This window comes from Antechinus flavipes, chromosome 3 (assembly GCF_016432865.1).
Source record: "Antechinus flavipes isolate AdamAnt ecotype Samford, QLD, Australia chromosome 3, AdamAnt_v2, whole genome shotgun sequence".
Taxonomy (NCBI): domain Eukaryota; kingdom Metazoa; phylum Chordata; class Mammalia; order Dasyuromorphia; family Dasyuridae; genus Antechinus; species Antechinus flavipes.
The window spans coordinates 218,861,413-218,881,131 of NC_067400.1; the positions used below are offsets into that span (position 1 = coordinate 218,861,413).

General features: G+C 32.3%; 1 protein-coding gene across 2 annotated transcripts in view; it reads left to right on the forward strand.

Moving 5' to 3' along the window:
- Positions 1 to 4,984, forward strand: part of NLGN4X (neuroligin 4 X-linked) — a 472,262-nt gene extending 467,278 nt beyond the window's left edge. For both annotated transcript variants that reach the window (XM_051984569.1, XM_051984571.1), the window contains one exon: positions 1,299 to 4,984. In XM_051984569.1, coding sequence (XP_051840529.1) covers positions 1,299 to 2,148 — 850 coding nt within the window. In that variant the 3' untranslated portion in view covers positions 2,149 to 4,984. The remainder of the gene's footprint in view (positions 1 to 1,298) is intronic.
- The last annotated feature ends 14,735 nt before the right edge of the window (positions 4,985 to 19,719 follow it).

The window sequence follows — 19,719 nt, forward strand, 5'->3', positions numbered from 1 at the left end:
AAAACATTTTGTTAAACTATTTAAAGATTTGGTGTTGAATAAGGTTAAATTCTCTGACAAAATTTGATGGATGATTAGGTGTGAATTTTAGTCATACATTTTATATCTCTGCTCCACTTTAATGAAATAGAGGTCAAAGTTCCTCTGTGTATCCCAACATTCTTATAATTATTAATTCACTGATCTTTTATTTCCTAATTCTAAGGGGGAAAATTAATTGCATCAAATGAATATTTTTATCTTACTAATACAACACATCTTTCCACTAAAAAAAAAAAAAATTGTTTGATCTTAACTCATATCAACCATTCAGAGATTTTCCAGATCCATGATCACATTCTAATATATTTTTTTTCTTCTAGATGAACTTCTCAACTATCAGGTGTGCTAAATACCTATAAAATCAAGTGAAGAAAACTTTGTTTTTTGACAGTTGATTGTGTTTGATAATTTAGGGTAACTTATTAAAAAGTTTTTTTCTAATTCATAAATTTAATATAGCTGAGGTTTTAATTATATTTTTCTAATAAATTAAGAGGTAAAGAAAAATGTTTTCAACTAAATTTCAAACAATTTTAAAGTTATACAAATTTATATTATAGAATTTTCCATATGAAGTTACTTTAATAACATCTTCCCCCTTTGCCATCAGTGGAGGGAGGAAATGAATTGATTTTCTTTTCTTTCTTTCTTTTTTCTTTCTTTTTTTTTTTTTGGCCTATTTCAATCAAGAACTTGTTTTAGAAGAAATATAGAACATCCTATTGCTGTCTTAGCTTATTATTTTCTTTCTTCTTTTTTTTTTTTTTATTTTGAGAGACAATTGGGATTAAGTGACTTGCCCAGAGTCACACAACTAGTAAGTATAAAGTATCTGAGGTAACATTTGAACTCAGGACCTCTTGACTCCTGAGCTGATGGTCTATCCACTACACCATTTAGCTGCTCCAATATTTGTTTCTTCTTCCTCCTCCTTCTTTCCTCTTCCTTCTCCTCTTCCTGCACTACTTCCTTCTCCTTTTCCCCTTTCTTCTAACATACTATGACTATCTCCAAACATCATTTGGTAAGGCTTTACCTTAATGAAGATAAAAGATAAAAAAAATATTACAGAGAATACAACAGTGTTAGTCATAACTCAAATAGCCTTTCAGTGTAGTACCTTAAGGGTTCTATGTTCTCAAGAAATGGTGCAGAATTGATAATTGCTTATTGGTGAATATTATTACATTGAAGATAGTAGGGAGTCTGTATTTTTATTTGACTCTTAATTTTTTTCTTTGCATTTCTTTTAACAGTGATCCAAATCAGCCAGTTCCACAAGATACCAAGTTTATACATACAAAGCCCAATCGTTTTGAAGAAGTTGCGTGGTCCAAGTATAATCCCAAAGACCAGCTTTATCTACACATCGGTCTGAAACCTCGGGTAAGGGATCACTATCGAGCAACCAAAGTCGCTTTCTGGTTGGAACTTGTACCTCATTTGCACAACCTGAATGAAATTTTTCAATATGTTTCCACGACAACAAAAGTCCCTCCTCCAGACATGACATCATTTCCTTATGGCACTCGACGTTCTCCTGCAAAAATCTGGCCAACTACCAAACGCCCAGCCATCACACCCGCCAATAATCCCAAACATTCAAAGGACCCTCATAAAACAAATCCAGAGGATACAACTGTTCTGATTGAAACAAAACGAGATTATTCCACGGAGTTAAGTGTCACCATTGCAGTGGGAGCATCCTTGTTATTCCTCAATATCTTGGCTTTTGCTGCATTGTATTACAAAAAGGACAAAAGACGTCATGAAACTCACAGGCGTCCCAGTCCTCAAAGAAATACAACAAATGATATAGCTCACATACAAAACGAAGAAATCATGTCCTTACAGATGAAACAGCTGGAGCACGATCATGAGTGTGAGTCTTTACAGGCACATGATACCCTGAGATTAACCTGCCCACCTGATTATACCCTTACTCTGAGAAGATCTCCAGATGACATTCCGCTAATGACACCCAATACCATAACCATGATTCCCAATACATTAACAGGAATGCAGCCTTTGCATACTTTCAACACCTTCAGTGGAGGACAAAACAGTACTAATTTACCCCATGGACATTCAACTACTAGGGTATAGTTCTGCCATTACCTTCCCCTTCCTTATTCTCCTTTCTTCAGCAACATGGAAGAAAGAAAAAGAAAAAAAAAAAAGGAATGTTTTTCATCAAGCAGACTTCAAATAAAAGGAGAAAAAGGGCAGTCATTATTTTCTTACTGACCCTTTTCAAAGGAACTTTCCAATATTAAAAAGATCAACTTCAAACCCTGTGAAATGTGAAATGTGTACATTGCTGTTATAATACTGCTTTAAGATCCCAACTACTTCAGTGAAAGTTTAATGTGTATAGGACGGAAGAATAGCCGCTTCAAAAACCTGGATGTTTTTCATTGTAAAATAGAAGCTGAATCTTCTGGAACACAGCCAAGTGACTCAACCATTTTTTAAAAAATAAAATTAAAAAAAATCTTTATGTGCCATACCATGAATGGCCCTTCTTAAGTGAAGACAGTATCACGGGCTTTTACTCATTGTATGAAGCTGTAATCCAGGAGGAAGGAAAAGTAGAATTTTATTATAAAAATAAGAGGACTGACTATGCAGTTATATTCGTATAGTTCTGTGCAAGAGATGATTTGCCAGCCTGAACTATATTTAAGAAACTTTGTAAAAAATGTACATAGATGTGAGTTTAAACACACACAAAAACAACAACAAAAAGCTTTTATTGATGTTTTCAGTTTGAAAGAGCTTTTAGAAAGATTGTGCTTTCAGTTGTGATCTATATGTATATATACATTAGTCATATCACCCGTTTCCTCCAGAATAAGAGGGGACTTTTCTTCTTAATTACTTGTGGTAAACAAAGATATGGGATTTTCTAACATGTTTCATTTGTAGGAGGACATGGCGTCATACAGAAAATAAAGATTGTCTGTGTGACCTGCACATTTCCCCTTACAGGTTGCACAAATGCATGTTAAAGCATTCTTAGGAGATGGTTGTTTTTAGACAACATTTATTTTTGAGGTGTTAGCCTTCATGAAATTGCAACACAAAGGTGGATCAGAAAACTGGAAAAATTGTATTTAAAGTTTATTGAATTAAATGAAACACACACACACACACAAAATGACAAAAAAAAAAAAAAATACAAGTCCAGTTCTGTAGTTCTGGTTATTTGAATATGTTTGGGAAGAGTTGCTTCCCAGTTCAGTACCCTGCCAAAAGTAAAGAAAGCCTGCCTTTTGGTTAGCCTTCTTCTCCCTACCCCCAATCCTCTCCAACGCCCCTCACCCCCACCCCTCAGTAAATCTAGCTCTGTGTTCACCAGCAGCTGCGGAAGAACTCTGGCTGAGAAAGTACCTGCTCAGCTTTGCTAATCAGAAAATTTGCAGTTTCAAGGAAGATTTTTTTTTTCTTTTTTAAAGAGCAAGGTTCTTATTTATCAAATTACAGTGATGAAATTTTTTCTTCCATATTTCATTTATATGATCAAGCTTATGCCTGTCTGAAAACTTTTTTTTTTTTTTTTTTTGCGGATTTCTGATATTAGCAATCACCAATCAATGCATATGATAGAAAGAAAAAAAAAAGGAACAATAAACAACTATGCTTTGCATGAGTTTTCCTGAAAGTATGGATGGCTTCACTGTCAAGTTATCATAAGAAAAGAATTAACCCATGACTTTTTTGAATCAGAGAGCCGGAGAAAAAGTAGTCATCTTTCAAGGAGTCAATGATCATTCCCCTTTTCTCTTTCTTCTTTATTTTTTTTCCTTTTAAATTTTTTCCTAAGGAATGCTTCAAGTGTCATAAGCTGAAAAGTAAGGGATGGTTGCTTTATATTTTGTCTTTTGAAAGTTACTGGGTCACCGAGAAATAGTAACCAAAGATACATGAAGAGTCTTGCTCTGCACTTGAACATGTACCCAATCCCCTCAAAAACAAAAAAATAAAAAAAAATAATTTCATTTTTTAAGTTGGACATAACACTGTCACTTCCCTACCCTATGCTCTACCTAACATACATACTGCCTTGCACCCTTATCATGAAGTCCTTTGGATAACCAGTCTCTGACGTGTTAACTTTAGAAATTCTCAATGTCTGTGAGCGCTTTTTTTCAAAGAGGAGTTACAGAAAAATGTGAAAGTAACACGACAAATTCATGATTTTTACCTAACTTCCTAACTTATGTTTGAGAGTGAGGTGGTACACATATATTAGGTATGCCTCCACATTAGCCATGGTGAAGCAACAGCACCTACTTGTATGTAGTGATCGCATAAAGAACTGTTTCTTCCCTGATTCATCATTTATTATATCTGACTCTTAGTAGGCTATACCCATAAGCTATGTATTGCCTTCACTGAGAAAGTAAATAGGCTCTTCGACAAACAAACAAAGGCAGTGATGCTTGGCATCATAATAAGTTGGGTATGTTTGTAATGTGAATTACAGTATATGTTTAGTACTTCCAATTGTCTACTGCTAGCAATATGTACAGTAATGTGTCAGGCTTGTGACATTTGGGTAAAACAAAAAGTTTCTGTGAGTGAATGATATTAGCTTTTAAAAATGATTATGATCAAAATCAATTTACTACATCTTAAATGATGTCTGATTTCTACATGGAAAAGTGTTATAGGATCTTCATAGCATTCTATGAGAACAAGATATTCTTGCAATCTGTTAAAAAAAAGGGGGGAAAAAGAAAACTTTCCCAGGCTTTTATTCTTGACCTTTAAAGGCACGCAGGGTTTAATGGTTTCTTTGGTTATTGTTTTGCAATTTTTTGTTTTTGCCTTAAGTAATGATAGAAGATATATATGGCTGGACACATATGTATAAACTTTTCAGCAGCATTTTTAATAATAAAATATCACAGTATTTTCTAATGCTTTGTGCAAAGAATTATGTGTCCATCATTTTTTTTTTTTGTAGGCAATCTGGTTCTTCAACATCAACTCCCCAACCCCAAACCCTCTTCAAAAGTATCCTGAATTGTAAAAGGAAAAGGATATGCGGTGACATAGGCTATAAACATACTAATTAAATTAGTGAAGGATGTATCTTTCAAGTCAAATATACTTTTCTTGTGCCATTATTATCAAAGCTCTGCAGGCCTGCTGTTAGGATAAGTAAGCTCTGGACTTTGAAGCTCAGGATATGAAGATGCTGCACAAAAGAAAATGCCTTGTCTTTCTTACTAATATTGTTAGTGATTCCTATGGAACTGTGTGTTTAGTCTGTCTTTAACACCATTTGAAAGGAGAGCATATTTTCTTCTCTGCCTAAGTAAATTTGACGCTTATAAATTGGAAATAATAATAGTAAACAAAGTAACATTTGAGATATCAAATTAATGTACCATTTTAAGATGAAGAAAAATTGAGTAACACAGAAATGTAAGAATAATTAGCAAATTTATGAGTTATAGCATTATTTTTTATTCTATTTGTAAAAAGCTTTTATATTCATTTGGTGGTACATAATAAGTTATATTTTGATATCCTGCCATATTAGAACTCTCATACTATTGACCTTTCTCATCTTTTATGGTAGATATCCAAAACACCATAGTTGAAATCAGCTTCCTACTTTTAGCCCTGATACTTGCTATATGGATAACCTTGACCAAGTTAATTATGGGCCTCAGTTTCAAAATCTATAAAATGAGAGGTTTGGAGAGAGTTGGCCTCCAAAATTCTTTTTACCTCTAGAACTATAATCCTACGAATTGGAATTTAGAAAATGTATATTCAGAAATTTATTCCGCTCAGACTTTAGCAGCTTTCTAAATCATTAATAACTTAGTAGCTAGTAAAACTCCATCTCCTTTGGTAATCCCCATTTTTTTTTTTTTTTTAGAAAGCTAGAAGTTACTGGATATATTTTTAAAGACTTGTCCTTTGTAAATCCATTTCTGATCATTTATCTCTCATTCTCTTTGGCATCCATTTACTTATAAAGATGTTCATCAGTTGTCTGAGGATGAAAAACATCTGAACTCATTAGTAACTGAGAATAAAGGTGTTGAAGATTCAGGTTTTTTATTCTTTTTAATGGCTAGCAATAGTGGATCTTAAAGTGCAATATCTGTTTTTTTAAAAAATGGTGAGGAGGTGTTCATCTCTGGTGTTTGCTTGCTTTACCTTCTCTCCCCCTCTCCTTACTTTAATATGTTTCCTATAAAGGTCTTTTATACTCATTGACCCATAGAAAACTCTCTCACCAATTTGTCCTAGACAGGTTAGTATTGTCTGAATTGAAATGTTCTTATCTTAAACTTTCATTAAAATTTTTTGTTCCTCAGGATCATTTTCATGATATCAGAAACAAATAAAGGAGAGAATAAATGAATAAATAAAGAAACAAGCAAATAAATTAATGAATGTTTAGATGTTAGTAGCTGATAATAAGAATTTCCTTTCTCTAAGTATATGTTTCAAAACAAAGTGCTAAGAGATGTTGCCTACAGCAGATAGTAAGTGTACCAATTATACCATCTTGATATGCAATGGAAGGAAACATCTTTTTGGCAAAACACTCTTCCCAGGATTCTTTATCATACTAGATAGACCATGATCTATTGGTATATATTTTTTAAAATAAAACTTTTTATTTTCAAAACATATTCATAGATAATTTGACAACATTGACTCTTGTATAGCCTTTTGTTTTGATTTTCACCTTCCCCCCCCATCCTCTCCCCTAGATAGCAAACAATTTGATATATATTAAACATGTTAAAGTATATGTTAAATTCAATAATTATAAACATATTTCTATAATTCTCTTGCTGTGCAAGAAAAATCAGGTCAAAAAAAGAAAGCAAATGAGTAAAAAAATGAAATGCAAGCAAACAACAACAAAAAGAATGAGAATGTTATGTTGTGATCCACATAATTCCTACAGTCCTCTCTCTGGGTGTACATGTTCTCTTCATCACAAGATCATTGGAACTGGCATCAATCATTTCATTGTCAGAAAGAGTCATGTTCATCAGAATTGATAGTCCTATTATATTTATGTTGCCATGTACAATGATTTTCTGGTTCTGCTCATTTCACTTAGCATCAGTTCGTGTAACTCTCTCTAGGCCTTTCTAAAATCATCCTCCTGATCATTTCTTATAGAACAATAATTTTCCATAACATTTATATATCATAATTTATTTAGACATTCTCCAACTTATGGGCATCCACTCAGTTTCCAGTTTCTTGCCACTTCAAAAAGGGCTACCACAAATATTTTTGCTCATGTGGGTCCCTTTCCTTTCTTTAAGATCTCTTTGGGACATAAGCCCAACTATTAGTATACTTTTGAATAAATACAACCATATTGGGGAAATGCTATCCTTGTAGATATATATTTAGAGTAAGAAAAGTGATAATTATATACATCCAAACTTTACTGAACAAATTTGTGCTTAGACATCTACCAGTTAGTCTTCGGAAATCTAATAATTTTCAGAAGTAGAAGATCTATTCTGTTATAGATTCTGCTTTTACTTTGTCCAGTTACTCAATTCCAGAAAAACCCCATTTAATAACCTCAGATCAATTAAGAATTTGTCTAAATTTTCCCCAGGACTATCTGAAAACCACTAAAAGTCTATCCAATAAATTATTTGCTTTTTTTTTCAACTCCTGAAGGACAGCAATTATTGTGGGCCTACCCATTAGTATGTCATGTTAAAAAGAGTAAGCTCTCCCATTTGGGAAACTGAGGTACAGAAAGAAAGACTCATAGCTTGGATAATTCTAATACAAATTTATTAAACACCTAATTGCACAGCCCAATCTCACTTAAATGCAATTCATTTGCAGGTCAAGATATCACCTTTCTGATGTCATTGGTACTCTTTGAGAATGAATGATGATAACAATGACATTGTGTAGGCACTATAATAAGTTCTCTAATTACTTTGGGAAGTGTTTTTTTTTCATATTTTCAATAATTGAAATTGATATACTTTATCAGAATATTTTTTGTCTCAAATAAAGGTTATCATTTTTCTCCTCCATTCATGAGAAAAGCTATATGCCTAGATAAGGAGGTGGATCCATTAAGTAGTGGAGAGATGTCTAAGTGCTATCCTGATTTATTAAAAAAATATGTACTTTTTAAAAACTACATAAAGACAGGCCTTCTGTGGAATAAGTTGATCCTAGTAATGAAGATGTATGGGAAGACATGGACAAGAATCTCACAGAATGATGAAAAGGTATAGATGCAGTTCCACTATCAGAGGTAATACGCATATTAATGAAATCATAGACACAATGAAATATTTCTCTCACTGATTTATATTTTTACTTCATTTTTTGACTTGCTTTATTATTTTGTGTTCATAGTATTTCTTGATACTTCTTATAGAAACTTTGTGTGTTCTACCCATTTCCACTTTGAGCCATCATGGAGCTCTTGGCTTAATCAGCTTTATTTCTGAGCTGTGTACAATAGCATGATTTACTGCTGATAAATTAAATATGTGTGCTCTAGATATATTTTAATGTTAAGAAAATATATTACATATATATATATTTTTTTTTCACTGTTAGGAATATCTGACAGTAATTGCTTTTAGCAGTTGTTATAATTCATGTTTCTTGATTTCCTAAATTTTGTCAAAATAGGTATATTATTCTTCCAGATTTGTCTTTTGAGTGTTATTTTATTTATAGAATTTTTTTTCTCATATTTGTTCACTGGACATTTTTTGTGTGTCCTTAAATGTTTTAGCTTATTGGCTCTCTTTTTCCTTGTTTATGGTTTATTACTGTACATATGACTTCCAGATACAATGTTTGAATTACTGTTCTTTTTCCAGAATGCTTGGGTAAATACTAGAAATCAGAAACTCAGCATGTTATCACCAAAGGGAATATGAAAGTATGAGCATGGTGAGAATCATAAGTAGTACAGGGAGAGACTATAGGCAATATGATTGTTGATTCTGAATTGTGGATCTGCCCCTTTATTCTCTGAGAAGAAAATTTAGGAATAAGTGAAAGCATTGTAAAGTTTCTCAATGCCAAACAAATTCATAGTAAAAATATTGTTGGAGTACACACACTATAATTTTTTAAAACATCGATACATTATTTTATGGAGCCTAATTTGATAAAGACATTTTTCTTAAAGTCTTTGGCCAGTTGACAGATCATTTGTAGAAAAACACCTTGCTGAATTCAGAAATGCTTATCACGTTTCCACAGATAATCAAATAGTAGGTAAAATTAAGGTAATGATTCTGAGTTCTGTAAAGAATCTATTTCTGACCAAAGTAATCAAATATTCAACAAATATTTATTATACATTGACTGTGGGCAGTGAAATGTTAGGTAAGAAAAACATATAGAACTTAGATAAACCATAGTACTGAAGGGCCTTGTATTTCACAATGAAAATATGATACATGTAAAAATTTTCATTCAAAACAATACATGATTAATTTCTATACAAATGTAAAAAAGTGCTATGTGATGTCCAAGGCAGAATGACTATTATTTTAAGAGATATAGTATAATTGGTAGCCCTGAAATGATCCCTTTTAGGTATAGTTGTAGTATATATGTACTTTTTTTTCTTACTCTAGAAAATTCCATTAAGTTGAATTTGTCACTATAAGACAAAATAAGAAGAATGTAAGAATCATAATTTCTTTAGGTCAATCTTCTTTAATCCTATGATAACTAAAGGAACCAAATCATATTCACCACACCAACTAAAATTACCAAATTGTATCCTCCAAAACTTGAGCATTTCTGTTTGTTTTTGAAATTATCAGACATTATTTCAAGATGTCATTCTTGGCAAGAGCCACTTTAAGAGAAAATCCACAAAATACAGTTTCAAGAGAGCTCACCTTTTAGGACCTCATTTATATATTAAAATGAACATTTTGTTATTTCAGAGGCTTTGGAAAATGAGGTATATTTGAGTACTATTGTAATCAGGGAAGTAATGAAAGGATAGAAATGTTTCCATGATTAACAGAGTATCTGGTGGTGGTTGATTTGTTTTATTAAGAATTATATAGCTTTTCAAATAGAAGAGACCACCTATTGTAAGAAATGCTTTCTGGACTATTCAGGACTGTGTTTAAGAGGGGAAATAAAATCAAAAGTGAATTATGATTGCCAAAAAAGTGATATATGTACATCCAAAATTTCAGCATAATAAAGTGATGTTTTTGTTCTAGAAGCAGTATTTAATGTATAGGGCAGTTAGGTAGTGTAGTGGATAGAAAGCTAGCCTCATCTTACTGAGTGAGTTCAAAGCTAGTCTCAGACATTTAATAGCCATGTGATCCTGAGCAAGTCACTTAATCCTATTGTGTCAGTTTCCTCATCTGTAAAATGAGCTGGAGAAATAAATGGCAAATTATTCCAAACAAACAACAAATAAACAAAAAAACCCAAATGTGATCATAGAGCTAGCCATGACTATAATGAGTGAAAACAAAAACTTATAGTGTAGTGCAATTATGAATTTTTTAACTGGTCAGAGGTTTGGAATTGCTATTTATTGTCTTCCAGTTCTTCTGATATAGTGGAAAGTTGTTCTATTTGGATTTAGAGAACGTGGGCTCATGCCCTAACTCCATCAGTTTTCTTTTTCAGAAAATTATTATTTTTTATTAAGAATAAAGTCACTAGCCAAGAACATGTGGGTCACAAGTGTGAAAAGCCTATATTAAAATCCTGGTCTTCAGACATGAATGTTATTTATAATATAGTATTATTTCAATTTATAGTACATAAATACTACAGGTGCTCATTTTAACAAGAAACTACAAAATAATTTAGGTAGAGAAGCATATATACAGACGAAATTCTCTTTTCCCTATACCTTTAAATTTTGGTTATGATTCAAAGATGCCAGATTTTATACATTAGATAATTAGATTGATATGATAACTTTTCTTTTGCTTATATTATGCATTTCTTTAAGGATTTCCTTATTTTCTTTTGCTTATATTATGTGTTTCTTTAAGAGATCTCTATTTTTTCATCTTTATTTTTCTAGTTTTTCTGTTAAAGATGTCAATTTAAGAAGTGAACTGAAAAAAGTCAAATTTCTAAAAATTCAATTTTCCAGTCAAAATGAATTTGTTAATTTCTAAACTGCACATTAAGATTATACTAAGGATTCTTTTAAGATACTCTAATTTGTGGAAATTTTAGTAGGTTTGTTATATAATTGTATATGAATCTTTGCTTTAATTAGATTTAGAAGATAAAGCATTCTTAATGATTTAAGGCAGAAAATCTTGGAAATTTTACTTGTCCATCTCTGAAATGAGTACAACACAATAGTTGAAAAGCAGATTTCAACTAGCTTAAAATAAACTCCAAAAGATGAACTCATTAGAAGAACAGTAAAAATGAATATTTGTTAAACAGGTTTATAAATACAAACAAATCTTTTTTAAAAATTTTAATAGCTTTTTTTTTTTTTACAAGTCATATGCATGGGTAATTTTACAGCATTGACAATTGCCAAACCTTTAATACAAACAACTCTTAAATGCTCAAGAGAATGTTTCTCATATTGGTTTTCTTCCACATACATCCATTAGTTGTAATTTACTACATGAAGTTCTGCTTGAGAATTATGCTTATTAGAAACAACAAAATAAATCAGAAATCAGCCAAATTTAAACTTCTGTATCTTTGGTAGAAATTTAATTATAGAAGTGATTTAAAACATAACTAAAATGAAGCTTTTGACTTTACTAAATCACTCAACAAAATCTAAATGAAAATATGCATTGTGACCTACTGTGTGCACTGAGAAGCAGCATAACAGTGCGTAAAAACTGACCTTGGTGCCAAGAAGACTTGAATCAAGTTCCACTTCTGACATATGATGTTTTCATGACACAGGTCAAGATATTTAACTTCTTAATAATGTAGATAGCTGTCTAAGGTTATAAGTTGCGGAGAAGGTATAGCCCTGTTACCCTACCTATTCTAGTCCCATCATTCTATCCAGGTAGAATAAAGACAGATAAGTACTCTGGATAGATACAAAGATAAAAATGAAACAAGTCTTCCCCTCAAGGACCTTATGTCCTACCAGGTGCATTTCACAGTCAAGTGAAATACAAATTAATTTGAGGAGAATGAGAATGTAAGTCTGAATGACTACTTCTCAGAGGTGTCCAATACTGTTTCTTAACTATGGTCACACCTCTCAGGTTCTGTTCAATTATATGATTTTAATACTCAGACTAGCGTAGTCAGCAGAGGGAAAAATAGAGAAGCATATTAAAAGCTGTATTGAGTGAAACCCAGAAATAACATCTATGCTTTTCAGTAATCTGGACCACTCTTTACCACATTAATACCAAATACTTAACTATACATCATAGGATAAATAATTATTAATATTTTATTTTCAAGTACATTTTTAAAACTGCCATTTAATTCCTTTTGCTTTTATATTTTTCTTTATCCAGAAATCTTTTGAAGATGTGAATTTGCCTCATTTGTTATCTGTAGTCTGCTTTCTTGAGTCCCACGTTTAGGTGCCAAAATGTACTGTGCTTTCTAGAGCTTCACATTGGGGTACCAAATTGTACTGCCTGTACAAACTCTCTGTAGGTTTTTGGGACCAGTCCTAATCCTTGGTCTTAGAGGAGAACTGATGAGGCAAGGACCCATATAAATGATCAAATGTGGAGTCCCTTTATTTCAAGTTCTCTCAGCCTTAATTACCTTAGAACAATTACATTACCACAGCACACTAAGCATGTGCTAACAATAGTACCATTATATCACCACAGCACACTGAGCATGTGCTAATTAGAGTACCATTACATCACCACAGCACACTAAGCATGTGCTAACCCCTCTATTATTATGTAAATGCATCTTTACTGCAAGTATCTTTACTTGTAGTAGAATACAGGTTGTCATGACTTCTCAGGAATGCTGAGAGATGAGAGCCAAACCAGACATTGTCAGCAGGTTCCCTCTGGATTGAAGGGTCTTATACCTCACCAAGAGTTCCCCCACTGCCTGTGGCTCTCTACGCTTACCCAGATCAACAAATAATTAGTAAATGACTTCTAAACAAGTCATTATGCTAGTTCCTGGTGTTGTAAAGAAAGATAATAATTACTGTGTGTTCTAAGCATTGTTCTAAGCATTTTAAAATTATTTCATTTTCTCCTCACAAAAACTCTTAGAAGTGGGTCTCTATTTTACAGGAGAGATAACTCAGCTAAAAAAAATTAACTAATGTACCCAATGATAACACAACTGATAGAGTGTCTAAAGTCATATATGAAAACAAGTCTTTCTGATTCTAAACCTAGCACTTTATCTACTGTGCTTCCATGAATTCTACTTTTTAAGAACTTGTATAATGGGAGAGGTGAAGATTCACATAAAATATAACACAAAATAGAGCAAAATAAATACATCAGAGATATTCAAACAAAGTTGGATTTTCTATGTGATTTAAAGTCAAAGTTCATTTCTCACTGGAGAGATCAGGGAAAGCTTCTTCTTCTTCTTCTTCTTTTTTTTTTTTTAACTTTTTATTGACAGAACCTATGCCAGAGTAATTTTTTACAGCATTATCCCTTGCACTCACTTCTGTTCTGATTTTTACCCTCTCTCCCACCATCCCCTCCCCAACATGGCAAGCAGTCCTTTATATGTTAAATAGGTTACAGTATATCCTAAATACAATATATGTGTGCAGAACAGAACAGTTCTCTTATTGCACAGGAAGAATTGGATTCAGAAGGCATAAATAACCCTGGAAGAAAAACAAAAATGCAAGCAGTTTATATTCACTTCCCCGTGTTCTTTCTTTGGGTGTACCTGCTTCTGTCCATCCTTGATCAATTGAAACTGAATTAGCTCTCTTTATCGAAGAGATCTACTTCCATCAGAATACATCCACAAACAGTATTGTTGTTGAGGTATGTAATGATCTCCTGGTTCTGCTCATTTCACTTAGCATCAGTTCATGTAAGTCTCGCCAGTCCTTTCTGTATTCATCCTGCTGGTCATTTCTTACAGAACAATAATATTTCATAACATTCATATACCACAATTTACTCAACCATTCTCCAATTGATGGGCATCCATTCATTTTCCAGCTTCTCGCCACTACAAACAGGGCTGCCACAAGTATTTTGGCACATACAGGTCCCTTTCCCTTCTTTAGTATCTCTTTGGGGTATAAGCCCAGTAGAAACACTGATGGATCAAAGGATATACAACGTTTGATAACTTTTTGAGCATAGTTCCAAATTGCTCTCCAGAATGGCTGAATGTTCAGGGAAAGCTTCATAGGAATGATGGAATTTGAGCACAGTCTTGAAAATGGGCATTCCTCTGTTGTTTCTTATAGGTCAAGTAATGGAGCCTTGTGATTACTATATCCTTTCCTATAGGGCCAAAATATGGTTCTATGGGAAGTAGAGAAATCCAAACTCCATTACATCATGGACATGTATGCTTTGGATCTAATGAAGAGGGTCATATGTGCCCTGTCTCCTCAGCTGAAGAATATATACAAATTGGAGGCCTATGTGACTTCCATGGATCCAAAGTGCTCATGTCTAGTTCTGTTGCTTCAATTCAATCTCTTACTACAGTAATAATACATCATGCATTTCCAAATTGGTATGGGCATGCAAAAAATAATTTTTATTATTAGGTATGCTACAATAATTCTAATGGCTCTAACCAAAAAAAAAAAAAAAAAAAAGGGGCATATCTAAAATTACCCTTTAGCCGATAGAGTGCTATGTCTAGAGTGAGGAATTCTCATTTTTCTGGGTTCAAATCTGCTCTCAGCCGCTAATAAGCTGTCTGACCTTGAGAAAATCACGAACCTCTTTGCCTCAGTTTCTTCATTTGTAACATGAACTGGAGAAGAAAATAACAAATTATTCTAATATCTTTGCCAAAAAATCTGAAATATAGCCACAAGGAGTCATAGATAACTGAAATGACTAATAGCATCATTTTTGTTGGGGTCTAACCACTCAATCACCTTCAATTTTATGATTTCTAATCCTAGGTTATACCATTTTACAGCATCATTAGTTTTTACACCTCTAAAATTATAGGTTGGACTACATGATCTCTGAGATCACTTTCAGTTCTCAAATCCTATGTTATTATAAACTGTGTTTTTGTAGTTAAATTTTGACAGATAATTCCAATATTAGGTTGATATAGCATTATATTTTTTCCATTCAGTATACTGTATAATTTATATAATAGTATTAAAATTCAAAAATTTCAACATTTCAATTATAGTCAATAACAACCAGTCCCCTAAATATCTCAATTCTTACTTTGATTAAGACCAAGTGCTCTGTTTCTTTGCTCATAAACCTGAATGTTTCTCATTGACCAGATTGAAAAGTTATTAAATAATCTATTTAAATATAATGTTCATATTAACAAATGTCCAATTATTAAATCAATTTCCACTATTGTTTACTTTTCTTAGCAAAAAGTGATAAATGGAGAGAATAAATACACACAAAAATGTTCTCATCCTCTTCTTCCCATCATATTCCATCATCAGTACCTAGCCAAAGAGGAGAACTATTCTCTAGTGGGCAAAGAATGGTTACAATCCTGCCTTAGGATTTATGAAGCATTGATAAATAAAACAGTGATGTGTGTGTGTGTGAGAGAGAGAGAGGGATATAGAAACCTAATTATTTCTCCAATTATTTAATGTGATCTTTAGCCATTTTACCCATTTAAAATAAATACAGTTGTGTGAGTCATAATGGTCATTATTTTTAAGTGACTGATCTGGAAAACGAACCAGGAGTAAAAACAAACAAACAAACAAACAAACAAACAAACAAAAAAACCCCTAGAAAATACCTAAAAACACAGACCCTTTAAAATGTTAATTTGATAGTTTAATTGATCCATGATTTTACTGGTATTTCTACACTTTCTTTAATTCAGCTCAAATAAATAAGTTAATCAATGAACAGTTATTAAACACCAACTGTATATCAGATATTGGAGATAGAGAGATAAAAGAAAATACAAGAGTCCATGCTCACAACAATGTTACATTCTTTCAAGGAAGATAGATTTTTCCATACCTTGTCATCTTGCCCATATCTTCCTATCTCTCTCCTGTTGCAAAACTACCAATAATTTTTAAGATTATTATCTGGTTTTTGTTGTTGTTTTGTTTTTGAGATACCAACCTTCCATTTAGATTCGACTATTTGCTGTTTCTCATTCTTGCTATTGGAATGATGCAGTAGTAAATTTGTGAGCTCCTTGAAAGTAGGAACTATTTTTATAATTTTATTTCCAACACATAGTTGGTGCTTTAAAATGTCTGCTAAATTACCATATTATTAGACTACCCTTTTTTCTACACATGTTTAATTTCATATATACAATCTCATATTCCATTAGTAATTTTTCATATGCAAGTCCTCATTGAGAACATGTTCTGACATTTTTATTTTTAGTGGTTCATTCATCTTTTCATTTTCCTTTTGATTAGATGTAATTTTGGCTTTTCTATAGTCATGTTCATTTGTTATATGAAACCCACCTTGTATCATCAGAAGAATATTGTTGCAAAAGGAATGTATTTTTAGTGGGAAGCAACTTAGAATAATTAAAAGTGTATGGTACTTTTCCAAATGTAATACAGGAAAAAATTCTATTGAATTCTAAATTAAACTTAATGTATATCTTCTATAATCATTATAAAAAATACCTGTTTATGTTGATGTCATACTTGTGGTCATTACTGTATGGCAAAGGTTTTAGGTGAGAAAGACTGGTAAATGCATTTCCATTATTCAAAATGTTTTAAGATTTCTTCTTTCATTTGCTGTTTGTACTTAGTGCTCTTTCTACAATATGACACTGTATCAAGCTATATTTATAGCTATATCTAACCATATCTATAACTATATTGATATCTACATTATATGTGAGTATATATCAAAACATATATTTTATATTTATATTTATCTGTATCTATCTCTTACTTAATAATATCTAGAATTGAGATTTTATATTGCATTTAAAAAAGTACTTTGTACTTTTCAATTATTTGTTTTACATTGTTACAAAAGACTATCTTTTTTGCAACAATATTCTTCTGTTGATACTAGGTGGCTTTCCACAAATTAAACCATGACCTCCGAAAAGGTCAACATTTAATTACATCTAATCAAAAGTACTTAATAAAGGACAACTAAGTGATGCAGTGGATAGAGTGCTATTTTTGAGGTCAAAAATATCTGATGGCAACCAGCCTCAGACACTTACTAGTTATATGGTCCATGGCAAATTACTTAAATTTCCTAATCTGTAAAATGAACCAAAGAAGAAAATGGCAAAACACACCAGTATTTTTTTTTTTTTTTTTGCTAAGAAAACCTCAAATGGAGTCATGAAGAGTTAGACATGACTGAACATGGACATGACATGATTTTCATTAATGAAGGAATGGATTAAATTTTTTTCAACAATATGAGGTAGCTATTTTTAACATATTAAAATTATAAATTTACAAACACATGCAGTTACACATATTTAATTAACTACAGAATATAATTGAGCATTTTTCAAGAAAACAATAGTTTTTACACTTTGTTGTGTATAATGAGTCAGAGAGAAGTAAAAAGAACAATGATCTGTCAAACTTGAGAACTGTTTGAGAGAGACTATATAGCAGCATAATGAGAATTGGAAATCAAGAGACCAAAATTTGAATCTTAATCCTGATGCTTAGGTTTGTGACTTTATTTAACAACTTCATGCCTTGTTTTTTTCCTCTGTAAAAGTGGAGATAGTAATTTTTTAAAACTTAAAAAATTTTCTTTGATGAGGTAATTAGGATTAAGTGCCTTGCCCAGGATCACACTTCTAGTAAGTGTTTAATGCATGAGTCTGACTTTGGACTCAGGTCCTCCTGACTTTATGGCTGGTATTTTACCCACTGAACCATGTAACTGACCCAAGATAATAATTTTTTTCACTTTTTACCTCACAAGGTTGTTGTGAGGAGCAAGATTTGTAAACTTTTAAATGCTCTAGAAATGCATCATTATTATTGACCAGACAAGCAAATCCTGAAAGTGTGAGAACTTGTACCATGGATGTACATTCATGAGTGTGGGCATGGAAGCTTGAGCATATTTATACACACATGCACACATACCAAGTTCTCTATGCTGATGACATTTTTTTTTCATTTGCTTCATGCTTGTGATTTCAGAACTATGAGAACTATAGAAAAAGTCATTCCCTAAAAGAAATCAGTAACTCATTACAATTTAATTTTAGAGTTATTTTGAGGGTATATTGAGTTGTTACTTCCCCAAAGTTACACAACTAATTTGTTTCAGAGGTAGAACCTCATCCTAGGTCTTCCCAACTCCAGATTTGACTTTTTACTATCTTAGTCCCGTAGGCAAGAATATATTAATCATTTATTTGCTCAATAATCATTCATTAAATAGGTGTATGAATACAAATAGTGCTATCTAGGATGATGGTTGCTATCCTTACTTAGCTACTTGAAAGATATTAAAAATAACCAGAGAATAAAAGCAAACAAAAGATAACATAAGTATTACAAACTGTACCAGAGTGCTGAGATACAGAAAACAAAAGAATAATCCTTTAGATTGAGAGTAGTTAAAGGAGGTTCTTCAGTGGAGGAGCTAAATTTTGAAAAGTTGTATGAGACTTTGCAAAGAGGAAATTTCTTTCTCATTAAGTCTCAGAATAAAATTCTAAAGTTCCATGGAGGTGCTGAGTGTGGAAGTCTGTAGAAGCCCTGCTGAGGGAGGTACATTATAGCATATGCTCTTATTGAGCATATTTTTTAAACTTCCCAATGGTTTATAATTTGTATTTGTTCTTTCTCACACAATATCAGCATATAGTTATTCTTCTCTTTCTTTTTTTTTTTTTAATGAGGAAACTGAGGCCAAATGACACATCATTAAAAACTATTTTTTAGTACATGCCACTTAATATATATGTATCCTGAACACTAAAAGTGTGAAATAGCACATTTAAAGGATATCAGTTCCATCTCTCCTGAAATTTGTTTTTATTGGTCTTTGGGAAAGCTCAATCTACCCTTATTTCTCTCTCCTCTATGCTGTTCTTTCTCATCATCCTAGAGTCCTCTTAATTAACCTGGGGATATAGGTAAAAGAATTAAAAAGTATTTTTTACATTGAAAATAATTTACATTTTCCCAACTTATCAAAAAACCCTTCAGGTACACAAATATGTGTGAAGTACTTCTTTTGGTGGTTACTCCTTTAAGTGCTTTTGATAAGGTGAGTGGCAGTGCAGAGATTTGTGGGAATCCACTTTTTGGTTGGCACAGATCCTTCATGAAAAAATTCATGAACCCAAAATATTGAATGACAAAAGGGAAATTTATTGTTGGATGAGAAGTCAGCTTTGCTAAGAGACTGGCTTCCTCAGTGGCAGAGAAATAACAAAAGGTTTTTTACTAAGAAGAGTGTCTCTTCATAGCAGACAGGAGTCCTAGTAGGCGGCTGTGTCAAGAGGAGAGAGAGGTCTCTTGGCAGAAGCATAATTTCTACTTTGGACATTCTGTAAAGAATAAGTGAGCAGAAATCT